We start from the raw sequence: 18,628 nt of genomic DNA, 5'->3' as shown, positions 1-18,628 counted from the left end.
TATTGCATAAAGTATGAGAAAAACAGACCAAAACACAAAAACTTAACTATAACCACTGAACCATGAAAATGAGGCCAAGGTCAGATGAAATCTGCTCGCTAGACATGTACACCTTACAATCATTCCATACAACAAATATAGTAAACCTATTGCATAAAGTATGAGAAAAACAGACCAAAACACAAAAACTTAACTATAACCACTGAACCATGAAAATGAGGTCAAGGTCAGATGACACCTGCCAGTTGGACATGTACACCTTACAGTCCTTCCATACACCGAATATACTAGACCTATTGCTTATAGTATCTGAGATATGGACTTGACCACCAAAACTTAACCTTGTTCACTGATCCATGAAATGAGGTCGAGGTCAAGTGAAAACTGTCTGACGGGCATGAGGGCCTTGCAAGGTATGCACATACTAAATATAGTTATCCTATTACTTACAGTAAGAGAGAATTTAACATTACAAAAAATTTGAACTTTTTTTTCAAGTGGTCACTGAACCATGAAAATGAGGTCAAGGACAATGGACATGTGACTGACGGAAACTTCGTAACATGAGGCATCTATATACAAAATATGAAGCATCCAGGTCTTCCACCTTCTAAAATATTAAGCTTTTAAGAAGTGAGCTAACACCGCCGCCGGATCACTATCCCTATGTCGAGCTTTCTGCAACAAAAGTTGCAGGCTCAACAAAAATAAGAAAAATTAGAATATTTTATATCATGATATATATAATGGGTCCAATCTTCAATGGGTATATAATAATATACCTTTGTCTCATCTGACAACTGCTGTAAAATGTTATATGGTATAAGAAAAATAAGAATATAAGAATATTTTATATCATAATATATATAATGAGTCCAATCTTCAATGGGTATATAAAAATGTACCTTTGTCTCATCTGACAACTGCTGTAAAATGTTTCTTATATTTTCTTCTTTTTCACAGTCTTTTTTCTTCTGAAAAGACAGTATAATTAAAATACAATTTAATATCATTAATAATAGAATTTGTCTTTTTATTGAAAAAGTACTATAAAGTACTATCTGAAGACTTTCTTTAGACAACATCACGTAGTTTGCCCGAAGGCTTTTACAAAATATCCTTAACTACTAACAGCATACACTACTAATAAATATCAACAATTTTGAACTTAACCTCCATTTTGTCATCAGTAACAACATATCAAAATTTGAAAAGCTTTAGTTGAACAGTTCATGAATAAATAAAATGCACAGACACAGTTTGTAATCCTTCGTAATCCCCTAATCCATATACAATTTTTCCTTAAAAAAATCCAGTTAAAAATATAATTTGAATGGTCTTGATGACCGTAGGAACATACATATTGTCCAAGCAGTAAAAAATGCAAATATTAAATGGAAAAAAGACTGGGACAAAGGAAAACCTCGACTTATTTAAAATTTTGAGTCAAAGCAGTTAAGGGACATCGAGTCAACTTTATTTACTTACTGGTACTTTGGTGGTCATGCCCCATTCTGCCACACGCTCTATATTGTCTGCCTGTATATTCTGTTTCCCTAGTATGGTAGCTACTGTTGACCTTTGACATGAGTATGGATACATATACAAAGTTTTCCCATAGGATGTGAACAGGCAGTTATTACAATGGAAAAGCTACAATAAATAGAATATGCAGTCAATTAGCTACTGTTGACCTTTGACATGAGTATGGATACATATACAAAGTTTTACCATAGGATGTGAACAGGCAGTTATTACAATGGAAAAGCTACAATAATAGAATATGCAGTCAATTAGATATTTCAAATATCAACAACAGAAAATGTGAAAAAAAATAAATAAATAAAAATTAGAAATATATAAACCTATTCATAATGAAATCCATAAGTGTCCTATATTGCATGCATTGGCATAATTTGTTCTGAGGTTGCTTTAGTGGTGCTTAAAAGTGGCGTTAAAACACAAAAATTCAAATCATAAATTTTTGGTTCTTCCCTTGCCGGGATTTACAAATTTAAAAATATTATTATATACATTCTGTACACCGTGTTTATTTACTTTTGCTATATATATATATATATATACAACTCGTCTAAACATCAACCTAACAATGTTAGATCTGTAAATTTGCCGTCCCGCTAGACCACACGACCACCTGGGCTCTCAAAAAAAGAGCTTTCGCTGGCCATGTGTTACCTTTCCACGTCAGTTTTAATCTAGCGGCGTACTACAGTACATGATATATAAGGCATGAAGATGTTAACATAATATCAATGAATAGGAAAGAAGCGAGACATTTCAGCGTTTGCACTCTATATATATAGCCCAGGTGGTCGTGTGGTCTAGCGGGACGGCTGCAGTGCAGGCGATTTGGTGTCACGATATCACAGTAGCATGGGTTCGAATCCCGGCGAGGGAAGAACCAAAAATTTGCGAAAGCAAATTTACAGATCTAACATTGTTAGGTTGATGTTTAGACGAGTTGTATATATATATATATATATAGCAAAAGTAAATAAACACGGTGTACAGAATGTATATAATAATATTTTTAAATTTGCAAACTACATTTCACATCAAATAATAACTGAAGATTGCCAGAAGACATGAAAGGGCTAGTGACAATATTTTAACGAACTGTTATTATTTGATGTGAAATGTAGTTTGCAAATTTAAAAATATTGTTATATATATATATATATATATATATATATATATAACAATATTTTTATATATAGAGTGCAAACGCTGAAATGTCTCGCTTCTTTCCTATTCATTGATATTATGTTGATAGTCCTAAATATATAACTTTATTACAACTGTCACATAAACTTAACATTAATCAAGAAAACTAAACATTTACCAATGAACCATGAAAATAAGATAAGAGCAGATGAACCATGCGAGGCAGTCATGTACAGCTAACAATTCTTCAATACAACAAATAAAGTTGACCTATTGCTTATAGTTTTATAAGAAAAACAGACCAAAACACAAAAACTTAACACTGAGCAATGATCCGTGAAAATGAAGTCTAGGTCAAATAAAACCTGCGCAACTTACATATAGATTATGAAATATTTCCATACACCAAATATAGTTGACCTATTGCATATAGTATTGAAAAAAAGACCAAAACTCAAAAACTTAACTTTGACCACTGAACTATGAAAAAGAGGTCAAAGTCAGATGACACCTACCAGTTGGACATGTACACCTTACAGTCCGTCCATACACCGAGTATACTAGACCTATTGCTTATAGTATCCAAGATATGGACTTGACCACCAAAACTCAACCTTGTTTACTTGTCCATGAAATGAGGTCGAGATCAAGTGAAAACTGTCTGACGGGCATGAGGACCTTGCAAGGTACATATACCAAATATAGTTATCCTATTACTTATAATAAGAGAGAAATGAACATCACAAAAAATCTGAACTTTTTTTTCAAGTAGTCACTGAACCATGTAAATGAGGTCAAGGACATTGGACATGTGACTGACGGAAACTTCGTAACATGAGGCATCTATACAAAGTATGAAGCATCCAGGTCTTCCATCTTCTAAAATATAAAGCTTTAAAGAAGTTAGATAACAACGCCGCCAACGGATCACTATCCCTATGTCAAGCTTTCTGTGACTCGACAATAACAACAATTCTATTTGGTAAGATGTTATCACATGACATTGAATATTTCAGTTCTTATTAAAATACATGGAAGAACAAATAACCCTAAAAATTTACCCGCAGCTACAGTTAAGGGTTATTAGAGAAAAATAACATACATTTGTTATTGAGAAGGGGTTAGGGTTTATCTGTAATAAAATGTATGATACATGTTTATAACTAATTTTCATTACAGCTAAGTTTATCCCTATCCTTGTCTCATTGATAAAAAAGTATTAATTTAATTGAAAAATTAGTTATCAAAGTTATATTAAGTTACTACATGTACTATGCAATGTTTCAAGAATTCCCAAGTGCCCACTAAAATAAAAATATTTATGATTTAACAAATATCATACATATGTTACTACCTAACTTTGTGACACAGTATGTTAACCCGACATAATAACATCAAGTTAATTCTGATGATGATGGAAGTTTTTAACAACCCTGACTGGCTATACAGCTCTCGCAAGGTCAGTGACTTAATAACACAGCATGTTAACTTGACTATAACACAGTATATTAACTTTAACCCTTACTTTGATGTCTTCTGTCATATTCTCTGTGAATGGTCTAAATGTGTGTAATACATCAAATCTGGTGTCGTAGATACCTAAACCAACTTTAGAACAAATAATAATACATATCAATTACAAGTTTATGGGTAAAAAACAGAACATTTCTCCCTCACATTTCAATAAGTATACTTCTGTATCTTTAAGGGCATATCCAACAGTTTCAGGGGAGGTAATAACAAACGTAAACGTCGTCTATTGTTTCCCGTAATTTAACGTTGTTTCAACGACGTCATAACGGAATCACCATTGGAATTGCTATGGCCCTCTGGAAAGGGAGGGTTCTTTCATCAAAGGAAAGAGCACGGCGGGAATCGGCAAAAAAACTCATACAGAATATTAACGGAAATTAGAACTCAAATCTTTAAAGATATTTTTGTCCTCTTGGTCTATCATAAAAGAAATTATGCACTTATCTTGATCATTATAGAAAGTTTCCGTTTTATTGAAATTATCGTCAATACATTCAGTAAGGAACAACGAGAAAAATGCGTAATGATTTATTATTGCATTAGAATGCAAATTGTAATTAATTCTTTACCAAACTTTTCCGAGATTTTGTCATTCAGAATAGAAAACTCAAAGTTTGGTTTTACTTGAGAAAGATGAAAAAAAAAAGGTTTCTTGAGAAAAATAAAATACGGCGTAAACTAACATTTATCAAGCTTTGCGTTGAAGTGCTATTAATGTACAGTAGCTTTTTAAATGAATACGACCTTTAACTCGTAAACAATGTAAAACAAAAGATGACATTGTAATAATTTAAAAATAAAAATGAAATAGGAAAACATTGTAATATATATATACACTGACATACAAGTTGAAAATATCTGACGATTTTGGTGTTTAAGGTGTTTGAGGAAACAAATATAATTTAGCAAAAAAAAAAGCGGTGTAGGTCTTCATGTAGGTCTTGACTAATTAGACACGCCCTCACAAAATCAGCGGATCCATAATAGGATAGGACTAAAAAAAAACAGCCATCAAAATACCATAATTCAAAATTGGGGAGGGGGGAGGGGACTAATAGCTTAACTCAAGATTTTGATCTTATTCAACTTTATTCTAGTACGGCATACGTTTTACCGCTAGCAAACTCTTTATCATAATAATGTATCAATGATTTACTTCAGATCCACTTTAGCCTCGTCGTAAATATGCGTGATATATTTGCCACTGGAGCACGGGAGCAATCAGTTTGATATAGTGATGCATAATCATTAGTTCTCAACTGATAATTGTCTCAAACAGTTTTTCAGTTTTGGTATTTTGTTTTTATTTATATTTTATTTTTAAACGAAAATTTTAGACTTCCTTTCCGCATTTTTTTCTTTCAATTCATTTGTTTGAATAATAATATAATGATAAAATAGAACTCAACATCAGTAGTTACATAGTATGCAGCCAAACTAGGTGGAGGGCAGTAGAACAGAAAATAATATCGATTGTGTATATGCAATAACTCATATATTGAAGCGTAAAACAACGACAGTCATGCTCGCTTTTCGGCCCTTTCTTTTATTCTCAATTTATTGTTTTACTGATCTCTTTTGTTAAATAAAGTTTTTTTTTTTTTCATCTACAACTGCAAAAGGCGCAGCATATGTGTGAAAATCAGCAATGTGACTTATTTGAAGATTCGTGTAACCTTTGTTGTTGTTTAGATATTTTATTCGAAGTTCGTATATCCTTTCAACCATTTATTTAGATGTTTGTTTAACGTATAGATAGCGCGAAACTCTCACTGCACTATGCATCAGATATACGACATTTTTATTTCGACTAAACGAGGCTGCAAATTTATACTAGCTAAACGGTCGCACCCAATTTTAGCAAAGATATACTGTCGGACGGGAGAAGTCCAGAGATGTGAATATTTCCATACCCACATCAATCCTTTTGTTTTGAAAAAGATTTAAAGGTATACATTAATACGACAGCAACCCAACGACCCATATAATTCAAATCACTAAGAGTCAACATACAGATTTTTGTTATAGCTAGAAGCCTATAAAGAATAAAAAGCCCGAAACTGCAAAATGAATAAATAATACGGAGTCAGTGAGTTTTTAGACAAGTGTTTGGTTGCAAAATTTCACGTGCTCTTTGTTAATGTCGGTATAAGCAAAACGCTTCATTGTAAAGTAACGGTAAAATAAATAATGATTATGGATGACGGACGTCAATTGGCATACTTAAATGAATATTCAGAACAAAAACATCAAATGGAAATATAATATAAAAAAATTAACCCTGCTTTGGTACTATAGACCGAGACACAGAAACGGATTTCTAACGTGTAATACTTTTGTTTTTAAAAGAGATACCAGAGGGACTATGTAAATAGTCTGTAATTCCACAGTTTGAATGTTTCACACCCGGGTTTCACAATTTTGACGAGCACAATAGTAAAACTAACTGAATTGTTATCTCGTCCAGATACTGGTTCATTATAAATAAGAAGATGCGATATGAGTGCTATCGAGACAACTACCCAACAAAGTCACAGTGTAAATACATTTGTCTGCCACACCGTCGCACTGCCTTTGAAAAATTAGCGGGGAAATATAACGTTATTTTCGGAAAACGTCTTAATTTTTGGCGCAATTTGTGAGGCTTACGGGAGGGATTGAGTAAACAATATTATATTTCTCAATTTTCCTCAAAAAAGAGTATGGTGACAAATTTTTTTCAAAACGTTATGACGTTCCATTTTTTTCAAAGAATAACATATCTTACTTTGGCCAAATCGACACCGTTAGAAATATTTAAAAAAAACAAAAATGTGCATTTCAAATGTTCATTTCTTGCCGTTGTTTGGGTTCACCATGACGTTTTTGGCTTTATTTGAGTGAGAATTATTGCTTTAAATGGTAAAGTTAGATTTTTCTTACAATCTTAAATTGTTTAGCTTCAATTTGAGCCCAATTATATAAGTTTATGTTGATTAAAAAATCATAATTAATTTTTTTAAATAAAAAACGTTTTTTATCCCAAAATTGCAAAAATGTTCAATTTTCAGCAGCATTTTTTGCAAAAACGAAATCGACAACATATATTTTTTTTGGCAAAATTTGATTCTCTGTCAATTGAAGAATAAAATATCTTAAAGGGAAAAAATTCTCACCGTTAGAAATAAACTGTTGGATATGCCCTTAAGAAGACTCTCCTTTAATTTCAATCAGTATGCCAATAAACCTTAGAGAATACATTATTAATTCATAGTGTTGTAGCTAGTCTATTGGCCTTTACCACATATCTGCTTTTATTTAATATTAATGGTTTTCAAAGTTATAATTGGCTATTGAACAGATTTTAACCAAGTGCCTTTGTGAAATTATAATATAGCACACAGTTAACAGGTGTTGAAGTTTGTAGCTGTATATCATATTTATTTTTCATTAATTGTTTTGTGCATAAATTAAAACGTTGGTTTTCTCATTTGAATAGTTATACATTTAGCATTTCTGGGCTTTCATAGCTTCCTATACAGTGTCATCTTGTCAAACATCTTTCCCTGGGTACCAGTTAAGTGTGATACAACCATTCATATACTATATATCTTGGGTACCAATAGATTACTGAAACCTTTATTTTCCCTTGGTACAAGCACCTTGAAGAAAGTCTTTACAATGAGGAAGTTTCAAATAAAGAGTTAAAAGAGGGACGAAACATACAGGAGGGACAGTCAAACTCATAGATCTATAAATAAAATACTATGGTTTTGGTAGGTGATTTCTATGATTTTGATAGGTGACTTCTTACTGTGGTTGCCTTGTTTGATTCCAGCAATAGCAATATGTGTTGAATTCAGTATCACCATGGAAACAGACTTCTGCAAACAATTCAAATGACATAATTTCTGACTTCTGATACTGTTAGTTAAAGGTGAAATGTTTGAACTATGAAGGTCACCACTGGAATCTGAAAATATATATACGGTATACATATAATAGCCTTTCATGGTAATGTGATGCTCGATTTCTGGTAAGTAATGCTATTCAAACTGATTTTCTTTAAGTTAGTATTATGGATGTGATGCAATAATCTCAAATAACAAACAAGTGTAACTGTGAGCTACTGCTCACTGATGATACCCCCGCCGCAAGTGGATAATGTTAATAGTGTAAAAATATGTAAGTGTTCGGTAAACAGGAAGTTGCCAAGTGATGAATCTGAAAACGCATCACACAGTATAGCTGACTTATATAAACCCTGGAACCAAATTTCAGAAATCCTGGCATTGTAGTTCCTGAGAAAAATGCGACGAAAATTTTCAACTTGGCCATCATGTGTAAAATGATAGTAGTGTTCGGTAAACAGGAAGTTGTCGAGTGATGAATCTGAAAATGCATCACACAGTATAGCTGACTTATATAAATCCTGAAACCAAATTTCAGAAATCCTGGAATTATAGTTCCTGAGAAAAATGCGACGAAATAAAATGGTAAGTGTTCGGTAAACAGGAGGTTGTCGAGTGATGAATCTGAAAACGCATCACACAGTATAGCTGACTTATATAAACCCTGGAACCAAATTTCAGAAATCCTGGCATTGTAGTTCCTGAGAAAAATGCGACGAAAATTTTCAACTTGGCCATCATGTGTAAAATGATAGTAGTGTTCGGTAAACAGGAAGTTGTCGAGTGATGAATCTGAAAATGCATCACACGGTATAGCTGACTTATATAAATCCTGAAACCAAATTTCAGAAATCCTGGAATTATAGTTCCTGAGAAAAATGCGACGAAATAAAATGGTAAGTGTTCGGTAAACAGGAAGTTGTCGAGCGATGAATCTGAAAACACATCACAGGGTATAGCTGACTTATATCAAGTCTGAAACCAAATATCAGAAATTCTGGTAGTGCAGTTCCTGAGAAAAATGTGACGAAAAATTTTCAACTTAGCTATCAGGTGTAAAAATGATACAAGTGTTCGGTAAACAGGAAGTTGTCGAGTGATGAATCTGAAAACGCATCACACAGTATAGCTGACTTATATCAAGCCTGAAACCAAATTTCAGAAATCCTGGTAGTGTAGTTCCTGAGAAAAATGTGACGAAAAATATTCATTGGACGGACGGACTGACTGACAGACTGACGGACTGACAGACTGATGGACTGACGGAAGGACAGACAGAGGTAAAACAGTATACCCCCCTTTGTTTCAAAGCGGGGGTATAAAAATAATTTCGATACTCCTTGTTTCCTAGGATGCCATATGACATTTGTGAGTAGAACACTACATATTGTGTGTAAATTTGTTTGTCTAATATGTGTACTGACAAAAGTTGTAGTTCTAACTTGAACAATTTTTATGCCCCAAAATGAATTTGATTTTACCAACGAAAATGTAGTTTTCCCTATCATTCTCTGTATGTCTAAATGAGTCAATAAAAAAAAATTGATATGGAATTAGTCCTGACAATAAACTTTAAAAGTTTTAAAATAAAAATAAAGAATCAAGACCAATAAATTCAAACATTGAGGGTAACATCCCTGCCAGTAATAATTATGTATTCAGGCATTGTAAGTTATCTCCCTTCATTGAGGGTAACATCCCTGCCAGTAATAATTATGTATTCAGGCATTGTAAGTTATCTCCCTTCATTGAGGGTAACATCCCTGCCAGTAATAATTATGTATTCAGGCATTTTAAGTTACTTCCCTTTCAGTAATCATGATTCATGATGTAACCATGTCAAGACCTTTGTTTAACTTGCTCTGTAGTATAAGTTTGGCACATTGTCAAAGGCCATACACTGACTTAAAGTTGATAACTTCTACATCCTTTAAATTTGGAATCTGGTAGAAATATGTCTGTAATTATACCACCTCTACTTATCTTTGTATTTGTCCAATACACATAATACTTACATAAAACATGACATCTGATTTCATTACCAAACTGCCTCATGTGACAGGTACATACAGGTACATCTACCTGACAATCTACGTCACTGGTGTCACATGACCAGGTACCATCATCGTCTGAGAAAGTATGTGTAACCATCTGTAAACTTTTATTCTGAAAATATACCATCAGGATTAGAGTCAGTTTTGTTTTAAGAGAAATATGGTGAATAAATAACAAGAATATTTTTTTATTTTATGTTTGTTATAAAATTGAGAAAGGAAATGGGGAATGTGTCAAAGTGACAACAACCTTTGATTGACTTAGCCTTTTCTGTGATGTATTTTTTAGACTGTTGTTTGTCTATTCAAAGTTATAGCTATGTTATTGTTCCTCTTTTAAACTATTATTTTTATAACATGTAATCCCTCTTGTTTAAATGTTTCATTTGTTGAGACAGGTGCTATTGCGTTCCTTAGCTTACGGGTAATTGTGGTTGAACCAAAAGCTCTTATTCTATGCCAATATAGCATGAGTAAAATGTTTCTATATCACTTTCTCACATGTGTATACAACAAAAAGAAACAATTTTCAACTTCAAATACAGACATAATAATGGGGAACAAATATAGCCACACTTACTTATTAACTCATTACCTCACAAAAATTAGAAATACTTTGAATACCTGATTTACAATGATACACCTGTTTAATCAAGACATTCTTCTATTTATATAGATTTGTAAATTACCTGTTTCTGCACTAAACAGAGAACAACCAGTCTATCTTTGATCAGGAATGCCTGACATTTCAGAATTAAATCCCCATCTTCTAGAGTACCATTGGAATCCTTTATCTTTGACAGAACATTGACAGCTCCATTGTCACACACGACAACAGGTTCATACCCTTTTACTGACAGTATCTGGTGGATGTTGTGTGGAAACTGAAAATAAAATCATGTACTGTTGCTATATAAGACAACAAACTTATATCAAAATCATTTCTGTTTAATGATCAGCTTACTACAGTGTACAATTGTTATTTCTTTCTTAAGGCAAAAAATGAAACTGTTGTCAGACTACTTTTAGTATCATTAGTTGATTGTTGGTTGCATACTCTGTCCAGTGGCATATATTTCAAGCGGTGATACAATTTCAGCCTTTTTCAACAATATTATGTATCAGGTGTATATTAACATATATTCTTCATTTTTATCACTAGAACAGCACTAAATCGTCCTAATAAATGACTGAGCTAAATAAAATACCTGTTTGAGATTTCCTGACAACCTTTATTTTAACATCAGACTTTCTTATGTTTTAATGAGATTCTCTTCAACACAAACCTTTAGCCGTTTTATGGTAACTGTTAATTTATTTTCTTTAATTTTATTACCAAACCTTGTTAAACATTGTCAAAGTTGTTCATTGGCAGATTACAAATGAGAAACTTCCAAACAAATATATATTACAAATGAGAAACTTCCAAACAAATATATATTACAAATGAGAAACTTCCAAACAAATATATATTACAAATGAGAAACTTCCAAACAAATATATATTACAAATGAGAAACTTCCAAACAAATATATATTACAAATGAGAAACTTCCAAACAAATATATATTACAAATGAGAAACTTCCAAACAAATATATATTACAAATGAGAAACTTCCAAACAAATATATATTACAAATGAGAAACTTCCAAACAAATATATATTACAAATGAGAAACTTCCAAACAAATATATTATATACATACATATACATATATGTAGGAACAAGACTAATGTTTGTACAACATAGATAAGTTATACTCACATGTTTCTTTTTACATTTTTCAAAGTTTACTTCATCTTTTGTCCACAATCTTACTTCCTATAAAACAATGCACATGTATTTATACTCTGAAGTGTGACAGTTTTTGTAATGGCAACTATATTGCTTAAGACCAGGGACTTTCTATACTAACGGGACTCGTCTCTGTTGATTTTAACTAATAAAGCTACCACCCAACAATAAACTTAGTTTTTTTTTATCTCCATATATACAAAGCTAGTAGTTATTTGTATAATTCAAAGTACATTGTAATTTAATATTTGTTAATATAAAAAATCTGATCAATAACCATTTACCATGACAAAAAATACAAGATAAAATAGAATGTTAACTTATTGAACGGAGACATATCATTTTAAAGAAAACTCCAGTCATGCAAAAGGGGTTATATATCTAACAAGATGGCAGTCAGTTGTAATTTACTAATAAAATACCTTGAAGTTCAAAGATCTATATTTAAATAAATAGGGAATGTGTCCATGGGACACAGATGATACCTTCACTTGCATATCATATAAAGATATAAAGGGACATAACTGAAGAATGGAAAAAGTGATTCTACCCAAATTTGTACTTGATCTTAGGTTTGTGGTAATAATCATTGTGTATCAGTCTCATAACATTTGGTTGAGGCAAACTAAAGTTAGAGAAAGGAAACAAAAAATTCAACAATTTTTATGTTTATAAAGGGGCATAACTCAAGGATGGTAAAAGTGACGCCACCCAATTTGAAGTTTTATCTGTATTAAGTGGTAATAAGTATTTTGTATAAGTTTCATAACATTTGGTCGAGGCAAACTAAAGTTAGAAAAAACAAAAACAAAAGGTCATTCAGAGAGTTGTATAGATGTCTATAAAATCCCAGATTTAGTTGTGAAATTCAAAGACACATTCAATAATATGCATTCAACAAGTATTAACTTTATAAATATACAATTTACATTGACATGGAATTCTACACGGTCTTCTTAGTTTCTTGTTATTTTGAGTTTGATCTTTAACCTCTCGATTTACCTTTTTATCTATAACAGTAAGAAATCCTTCTTTTTCATTCCATACTGTAGGACTGGTTATTTCTTGTCCTCTTCTTACTGACCAACTTTTCACTGTCTTCTGTGTTTCAGTCTGTAAGAAAGATGACAAATGAACAGAAATCATGCTAGGTGAGTGAATGTGCTAGTATGTTTTCAGGGCCCTTAAATCGCTGACCCAAAAAACTATGTGAATACAAATTCCCAATTCAGGAAAAATTGAATAAAAATCATTAATTCCGTCACTGATTTAGGCAACTACAATTTTTCAAAGTTTGTCATCAAAATGTTTTAAAAACCGGATAAGAATGCTGTCAACGATCACATTTTTTTTACAACTATAAAATTATGTCAACATGTGGTAAACAATTTTAGCAGCAGGATTCAATAGATGAAAATTTTACGGGAGTATTTGATCTTGTAGAAGCAGATTGCCCAGCAGGCAATAAAAGGATGTTGTTTGTCAAAAAGGTAGTAAGTAAAGCAGACCTCTGCAGAGAGTAAAATTCAAATGTTGATATACATTGTAATAATTCAGACTTTCATGCAAAATAATTAGAATGTAGGACAGAAAGTCACAGGACAAAAAGTCACGGACAAAAAGTCACAATTCATTTTTTTTTATTATTTTCTTTGAATAACCAGGTGCTCCGCAGGGCGCAGCTTTATACGACCGCAGTGGTCGAACCCTGAACAGTTGGGGCAAGTATGGACAAAACATTCAAGCGTGATACAGCTCTGAATTTGGATTGTGATCAAATTTTTGACATTACATGGGTTTTTTTTTTACACAAAACAAATGTCAAGATTTTACAAATCAATTAAAGATTTCTTCTTCAAACTTTTTAAATCTAAAATTAAATAGTTGACACAGCATAGGTTTCTGACACAGAATGAATGTGGTCTAATGAACTTAAAAGTTTTTTTTTGCCTTTGAGCAATTCACTATGCTGTTGAATATTAATCCTCTCAAAAAAATGTTTGAAGAAATTTTCTTTTTATTTATGAAATCTGAAATGAGAAAAATTTAACCCCCCCCCCCCTTTTTTTCACATCCCCGTTTCCCTTTTTCCAAAACTGATATCAATTCAAATTTCTAATGGAGTTTGCAACAATAACTACTCTTTTAAATACATCATAAAATATTAAAATGTAAAATAAAGTGCTTGTTATCACTGAATGGTAAAGATTGGTTGGTAGTAAAAGTGAATATACATTGTTTATTGTATAAAACAATAAAAACAAGTGAAACTGTGAGCTACTGCTCACTGATGATACCCCCGCCGCAAGTGGATAATATTAATAGTGTAAAAATATGCAAGTGTTCGGTAAACAGGAAGTTGTCAAGTGATGAATCTGAAAACGCATCACACGGTATAGCTGACTTATATAAATCCTGAAACCAAATTTCAGAAATCCTTGTATTGTAGTTGCTGAGAAAAATGTGACGAAAATTTTCAACTTGGCTATCATGTGTAAAATCATACAAGTGTTCGGTAAACAGGAAGTTGTCGAGTGATGAATCTGAAAACGCATCACACGGTATAGCTGACTTATATAAATCCTGAAACCAAATTTCAGAAATCCTTGTATTGTAGTTGCTGAGAAAAATGTGACGAAAATTTTCAACTTGGCTATCATGTGTAAAATCATACAAGTGTTCGGTAAACAGGAAGTTGTCAAGTGATGAATCTGAAAACGCATCACAGGGTATGGCTAACATATATAAATGTTGATACCAAATTACAGAAAGGGTGGATGTGTAGTTCCTGAGAAAAATGTGACGAAAGTTTCATGGGACGGACTGACTGACGGACTGACGGACTGATGGACGGACTGACGGACTGACGGACGGACGGACAGACAGAGGTAAAACAGTATACCCCCCCTTTTTTAAAGCGGGGGTATAAAAACTTCATCAGCAACATTTTATATTGGCAAATTTCCAATGAAGTTATTTACATAAAGTTATTGGCAAATAAAAATAGAAAATGACATCATAGTCATGTCTGGCAAATGTCCAACATACATTATCTAAAAACATTTTAGATAAGATAAGGAAAAAAAGCTTCATCAGCAACATTTTATATTGGCAAATTTCCAATGAAGTTATTTACATAAAGTTATTGGCAAATAAAATAGAAAATGACATCATAGTCATGTCTGGCAAATTTCCAACATATATTATCAACTACTATTCTATACAAAGAAAGATAACTCCAATTGAAAATTAATTGCTATTGCACAATATTGTGCAATTAGATATTTCTTGCTATTGTGCAATACTGTGCAATTGAAAATTTCTTGCTATTGCACAATACTTGATATGGAATCCTGATTTGGACCAACTTGAAAACTGGGCCCATAATCAAAAATCAAAGTACATATTTAGATAAAGCATATCAAATAAGCCCAAGAATTTAATTTTTGTTAAAATCAAACTTATTTTAATTTTGGACCCTTTGGACCTTAATGTAGACCAATTTGAAAACTGGACCAAAAATTAAGAATCTACATACACAGTTAGATTTGGCATATCAAAGAACTCATTTATTCAATTTTTGATGAAATCAAACAAAGTTTAATTTTGGACCCCCATTTGGACCAACTTGAAAACTAGGCCAATAATTAAAAATCTAAGTACATTTTTAAATTCAGCATATCAAAGAACCCCAAGGATTCAATTTTTGTTAAATTCAAACTAAGTTTAATTTTGGACCCTTTGGACCTTAATGTAGACCAATTTGAAAACGGGACCAAAAATTAAGAATCTACATACATAGTTAGATTCGGCATATCAAAGAACCCCAATTATTCAATTTTTGATGAAATCACACAAAGTTCAATTTTGGACCCTTTGGGCCCCTTATTCCTAAACTGTTAGGACCAAAACTCCCAAAATCAAACCCAACCTTCCTTTTATGGTCATAAACCTTGTGTTTAAATTTCATAGATTTCTATTTACTTATACTAAAGTTATGGTGCAAAAACCAAAAATAATGCTTATTTGGGCCCCTTTTTGGCCCTAATTCATAAACTGTTGTGACCTCAACTCCAAAAATCAATCCCAACCTTCCTTTTGTGGTCATAAACCTTGTGTTAAAATTTCATTGATTTCTATTTACTTATACTAAAGTTATCACGCTAAAACCAAGAATAATGCTTATTTGGGCCCTTTTTTGGCCCTTAATTCCTAAACTATTGGAACCAAAACTCCCAAAATCAATCCCAACCTTCCTTTTGTGGTCATAAACCTTGTGTCAAAATTTCATAGATTTCTATTCACTTAAACTAAAGTTATAGTGCGAAAACCAAGAAAATGCTTATTTGGGCCCTTTTTGACCCCTAATTCTAATGTTGGGACCAAAACTCCCAAAATCAATCCCAACCTTCCTTTTGTGGTCATAAACCTTGTGTTAAAATTTCATTGATTTCTATTCACTTTTACTAAAGTTAGAGTGCGAAAACTAAAAGTATTCGGACGACGACGACCACGACGCTGACGCCGCCGCCGACGACGCCGCCAACGTGATAGCAATATACGACCAAAAAATTAAAATTTTTGCGGTCGTATAAAAAATGCTTATTCTTACAAAAACATTCTTGTATTTTTCTTGAAGTATGGTATATTAACCAATTTTGTAAGCAAAATTTATCAAAAAAGTGGGCGTATAGCATTTCCGCTAATTTTTCAAAGTCCCAATGCTACGTTACCGCAAATTTAAAGTATATGTTTCCGCAATTTGTATTTATTACTTTTCCGGAAATTTACCTGGTAAATTATAAATATTTGAATATATATTGACTTGAAAAATGTTGCTATGTCCTTATACAGAGACATGCGAAAGCAGTTTCCAAAATTACCTAAATGTAGATTAGAAATTCACGAGACATTAAGACAAATAGATTTGAACACTAACAAAACTGAAACTTATTTTCACTTTTAATTAGTCAATGATTTTGATTCGGGAATCATTATACTTTCATGTTTCACCAACTTGGTATGTCTATGTAATGAAATGACTGATATTTTCATAGATGGGCATGGCACATTTAAATCCTGTCCGAAATTCTTCTACCAACTCAGTTTATTCGATACATGGATGTAAAAATGGTAACTACATTCCTCTTGTATTTGCGTTACTTCCACTTAAATCCGAGGAATGTTACACGAAACTGTTGGATCAGCTTATTGATGTGTGCACTACCTGAAGAATAACTCTCCAGCCCGAGGTAGTTCATAATGACTTTGAATGTGTAACGCATACTGCTGTTACGAAAACACGAATAGTGCCGAGTCTTTTCATGCCACTTGAACGAGCAGTTTTACGCTAGCCATCCTAACATTTTTGTTTTTATCGATGTGTTATTGAAACTGCAAACAACATCTTACATAAAGATGAGAACTCTAACTGTAAAAGCACCCGTTTGGAAATGTGAAAAGGAGATGGACTTCCTTTTTGAACAAAATACAAAACTTGTAAACGGTGAATGTACTACTGTGGACTTTGTGCTGCGTGTTGGCTACAAATATTCTGCCAGAACTTACTTATGAACTCATATCAAGATATTTCTGATTAGTGCTGACTTTAGAACATACGTTTTCATAGATTTAAATGATGAATTTTACTTGCATGTTATGATGACCTTTGACTAAATTAATATTTATTTTATATTATGGCTTTGCTTTCGATCAACAGGTATTCCTCAATTATTTGCGGAAAAGCAATAAATTTTTCCAGAATAGTTACTTTTTTTCTGGAAAAGTAAGATATTTATTTGCGGAAACGTAAACTTTTTTTTCCGGAAAAGTAATGCCATTTGCGGAAACGTAAAACGCCGAAAAAAATATCAAAGATGATAAAAAAATTGTTAAGAAAACAAAATGTCAAAATATATTGGCACTTAAATGGCTTCATGGTGCCAAGAAATATGTCCTTTGCATGATAAAAAATAAATAAATCTTCATTTTTCAAGTAAAATGATAAATTTCATTAACTTTAATATGAATATATGTATTAAAAAGTAATTATTTAAAGATATTTCTCTTATATATCCAAACAATTGTCAAAAAATATTTGTGACTTTTTATGTTGTTATTTCAATGTTATATTTAACATTGCCATTAAAGTGCGAGGTTTGGCATGCCACAAAACCAGGTTCAACCCACCATTTTTTCCTTTAAAAATGTCCTGTACCAAGTCAGGAATATGGCCATTGTTATATTATTGTTCGTTTCTGTGTGTGTTACATTTTAACGTTGCGTCGTTTGTTTTCTCTTCTTTTTGAGTGTAATTTCACATTGCGATAAGCTGTGTCACGGTACTTGTCTATCCCAAATTCATGTATTTGGTTTTGATGTTATATTTGTCATTCTCGTGGGATTTTGTCTGATGATTGGTCCGTTTCTGTGTGTGTTACATTTTAGTGTTGTGTCGTTGTTCTCCTCTTATATTTAATGCGTTTCCCTCGGTTTTAGTTTGTGACCCCGATTTTGTTTTTTGTCCATGGATTTGAGTTTTTAACAGCGGTATACTACTGTTGCCTTTATTTGTCCTATCAAATTTGTGACTTAATGTCCTGTGACTTTATGTTCTGTGACTTTATGTCCTGCGACTTTATGTCCTGTAACTTTTTGTCCTGCGACTTTCT

The 18,628-nt window shown here is 32.3% G+C and overlaps 1 protein-coding gene across 1 annotated transcript in view; it reads right to left on the bottom strand.

Moving 5' to 3' along the window:
• The window catches only part of LOC143046420 (nucleolar protein 11-like), a 43,926-nt gene that overhangs the window by 22,884 nt on the left and 2,414 nt on the right, over positions 1 to 18,628 (bottom strand). Inside the window, exons 2-9 of the mRNA XM_076219584.1 lie at positions 12,960 to 13,070; positions 11,928 to 11,984; positions 10,852 to 11,046; positions 10,124 to 10,274; positions 8,012 to 8,170; positions 4,211 to 4,293; positions 1,489 to 1,653; positions 906 to 974 (exon numbers count right to left, since the gene is read on the bottom strand). Of these exons, the coding sequence (XP_076075699.1) occupies positions 906 to 974; positions 1,489 to 1,653; positions 4,211 to 4,293; positions 8,012 to 8,170; positions 10,124 to 10,274; positions 10,852 to 11,046; positions 11,928 to 11,984; positions 12,960 to 13,070 (990 nt within the window). The remainder of the gene's footprint in view (positions 1 to 905; positions 975 to 1,488; positions 1,654 to 4,210; positions 4,294 to 8,011; positions 8,171 to 10,123; positions 10,275 to 10,851; positions 11,047 to 11,927; positions 11,985 to 12,959; positions 13,071 to 18,628) is intronic.

Source organism: Mytilus galloprovincialis, chromosome 9, assembly GCF_965363235.1.
Source record: "Mytilus galloprovincialis chromosome 9, xbMytGall1.hap1.1, whole genome shotgun sequence".
NCBI lineage: Eukaryota > Metazoa > Mollusca > Bivalvia > Mytilida > Mytilidae > Mytilus > Mytilus galloprovincialis.
This window is presented reverse-complemented; position numbering and strand designations above follow the sequence as displayed.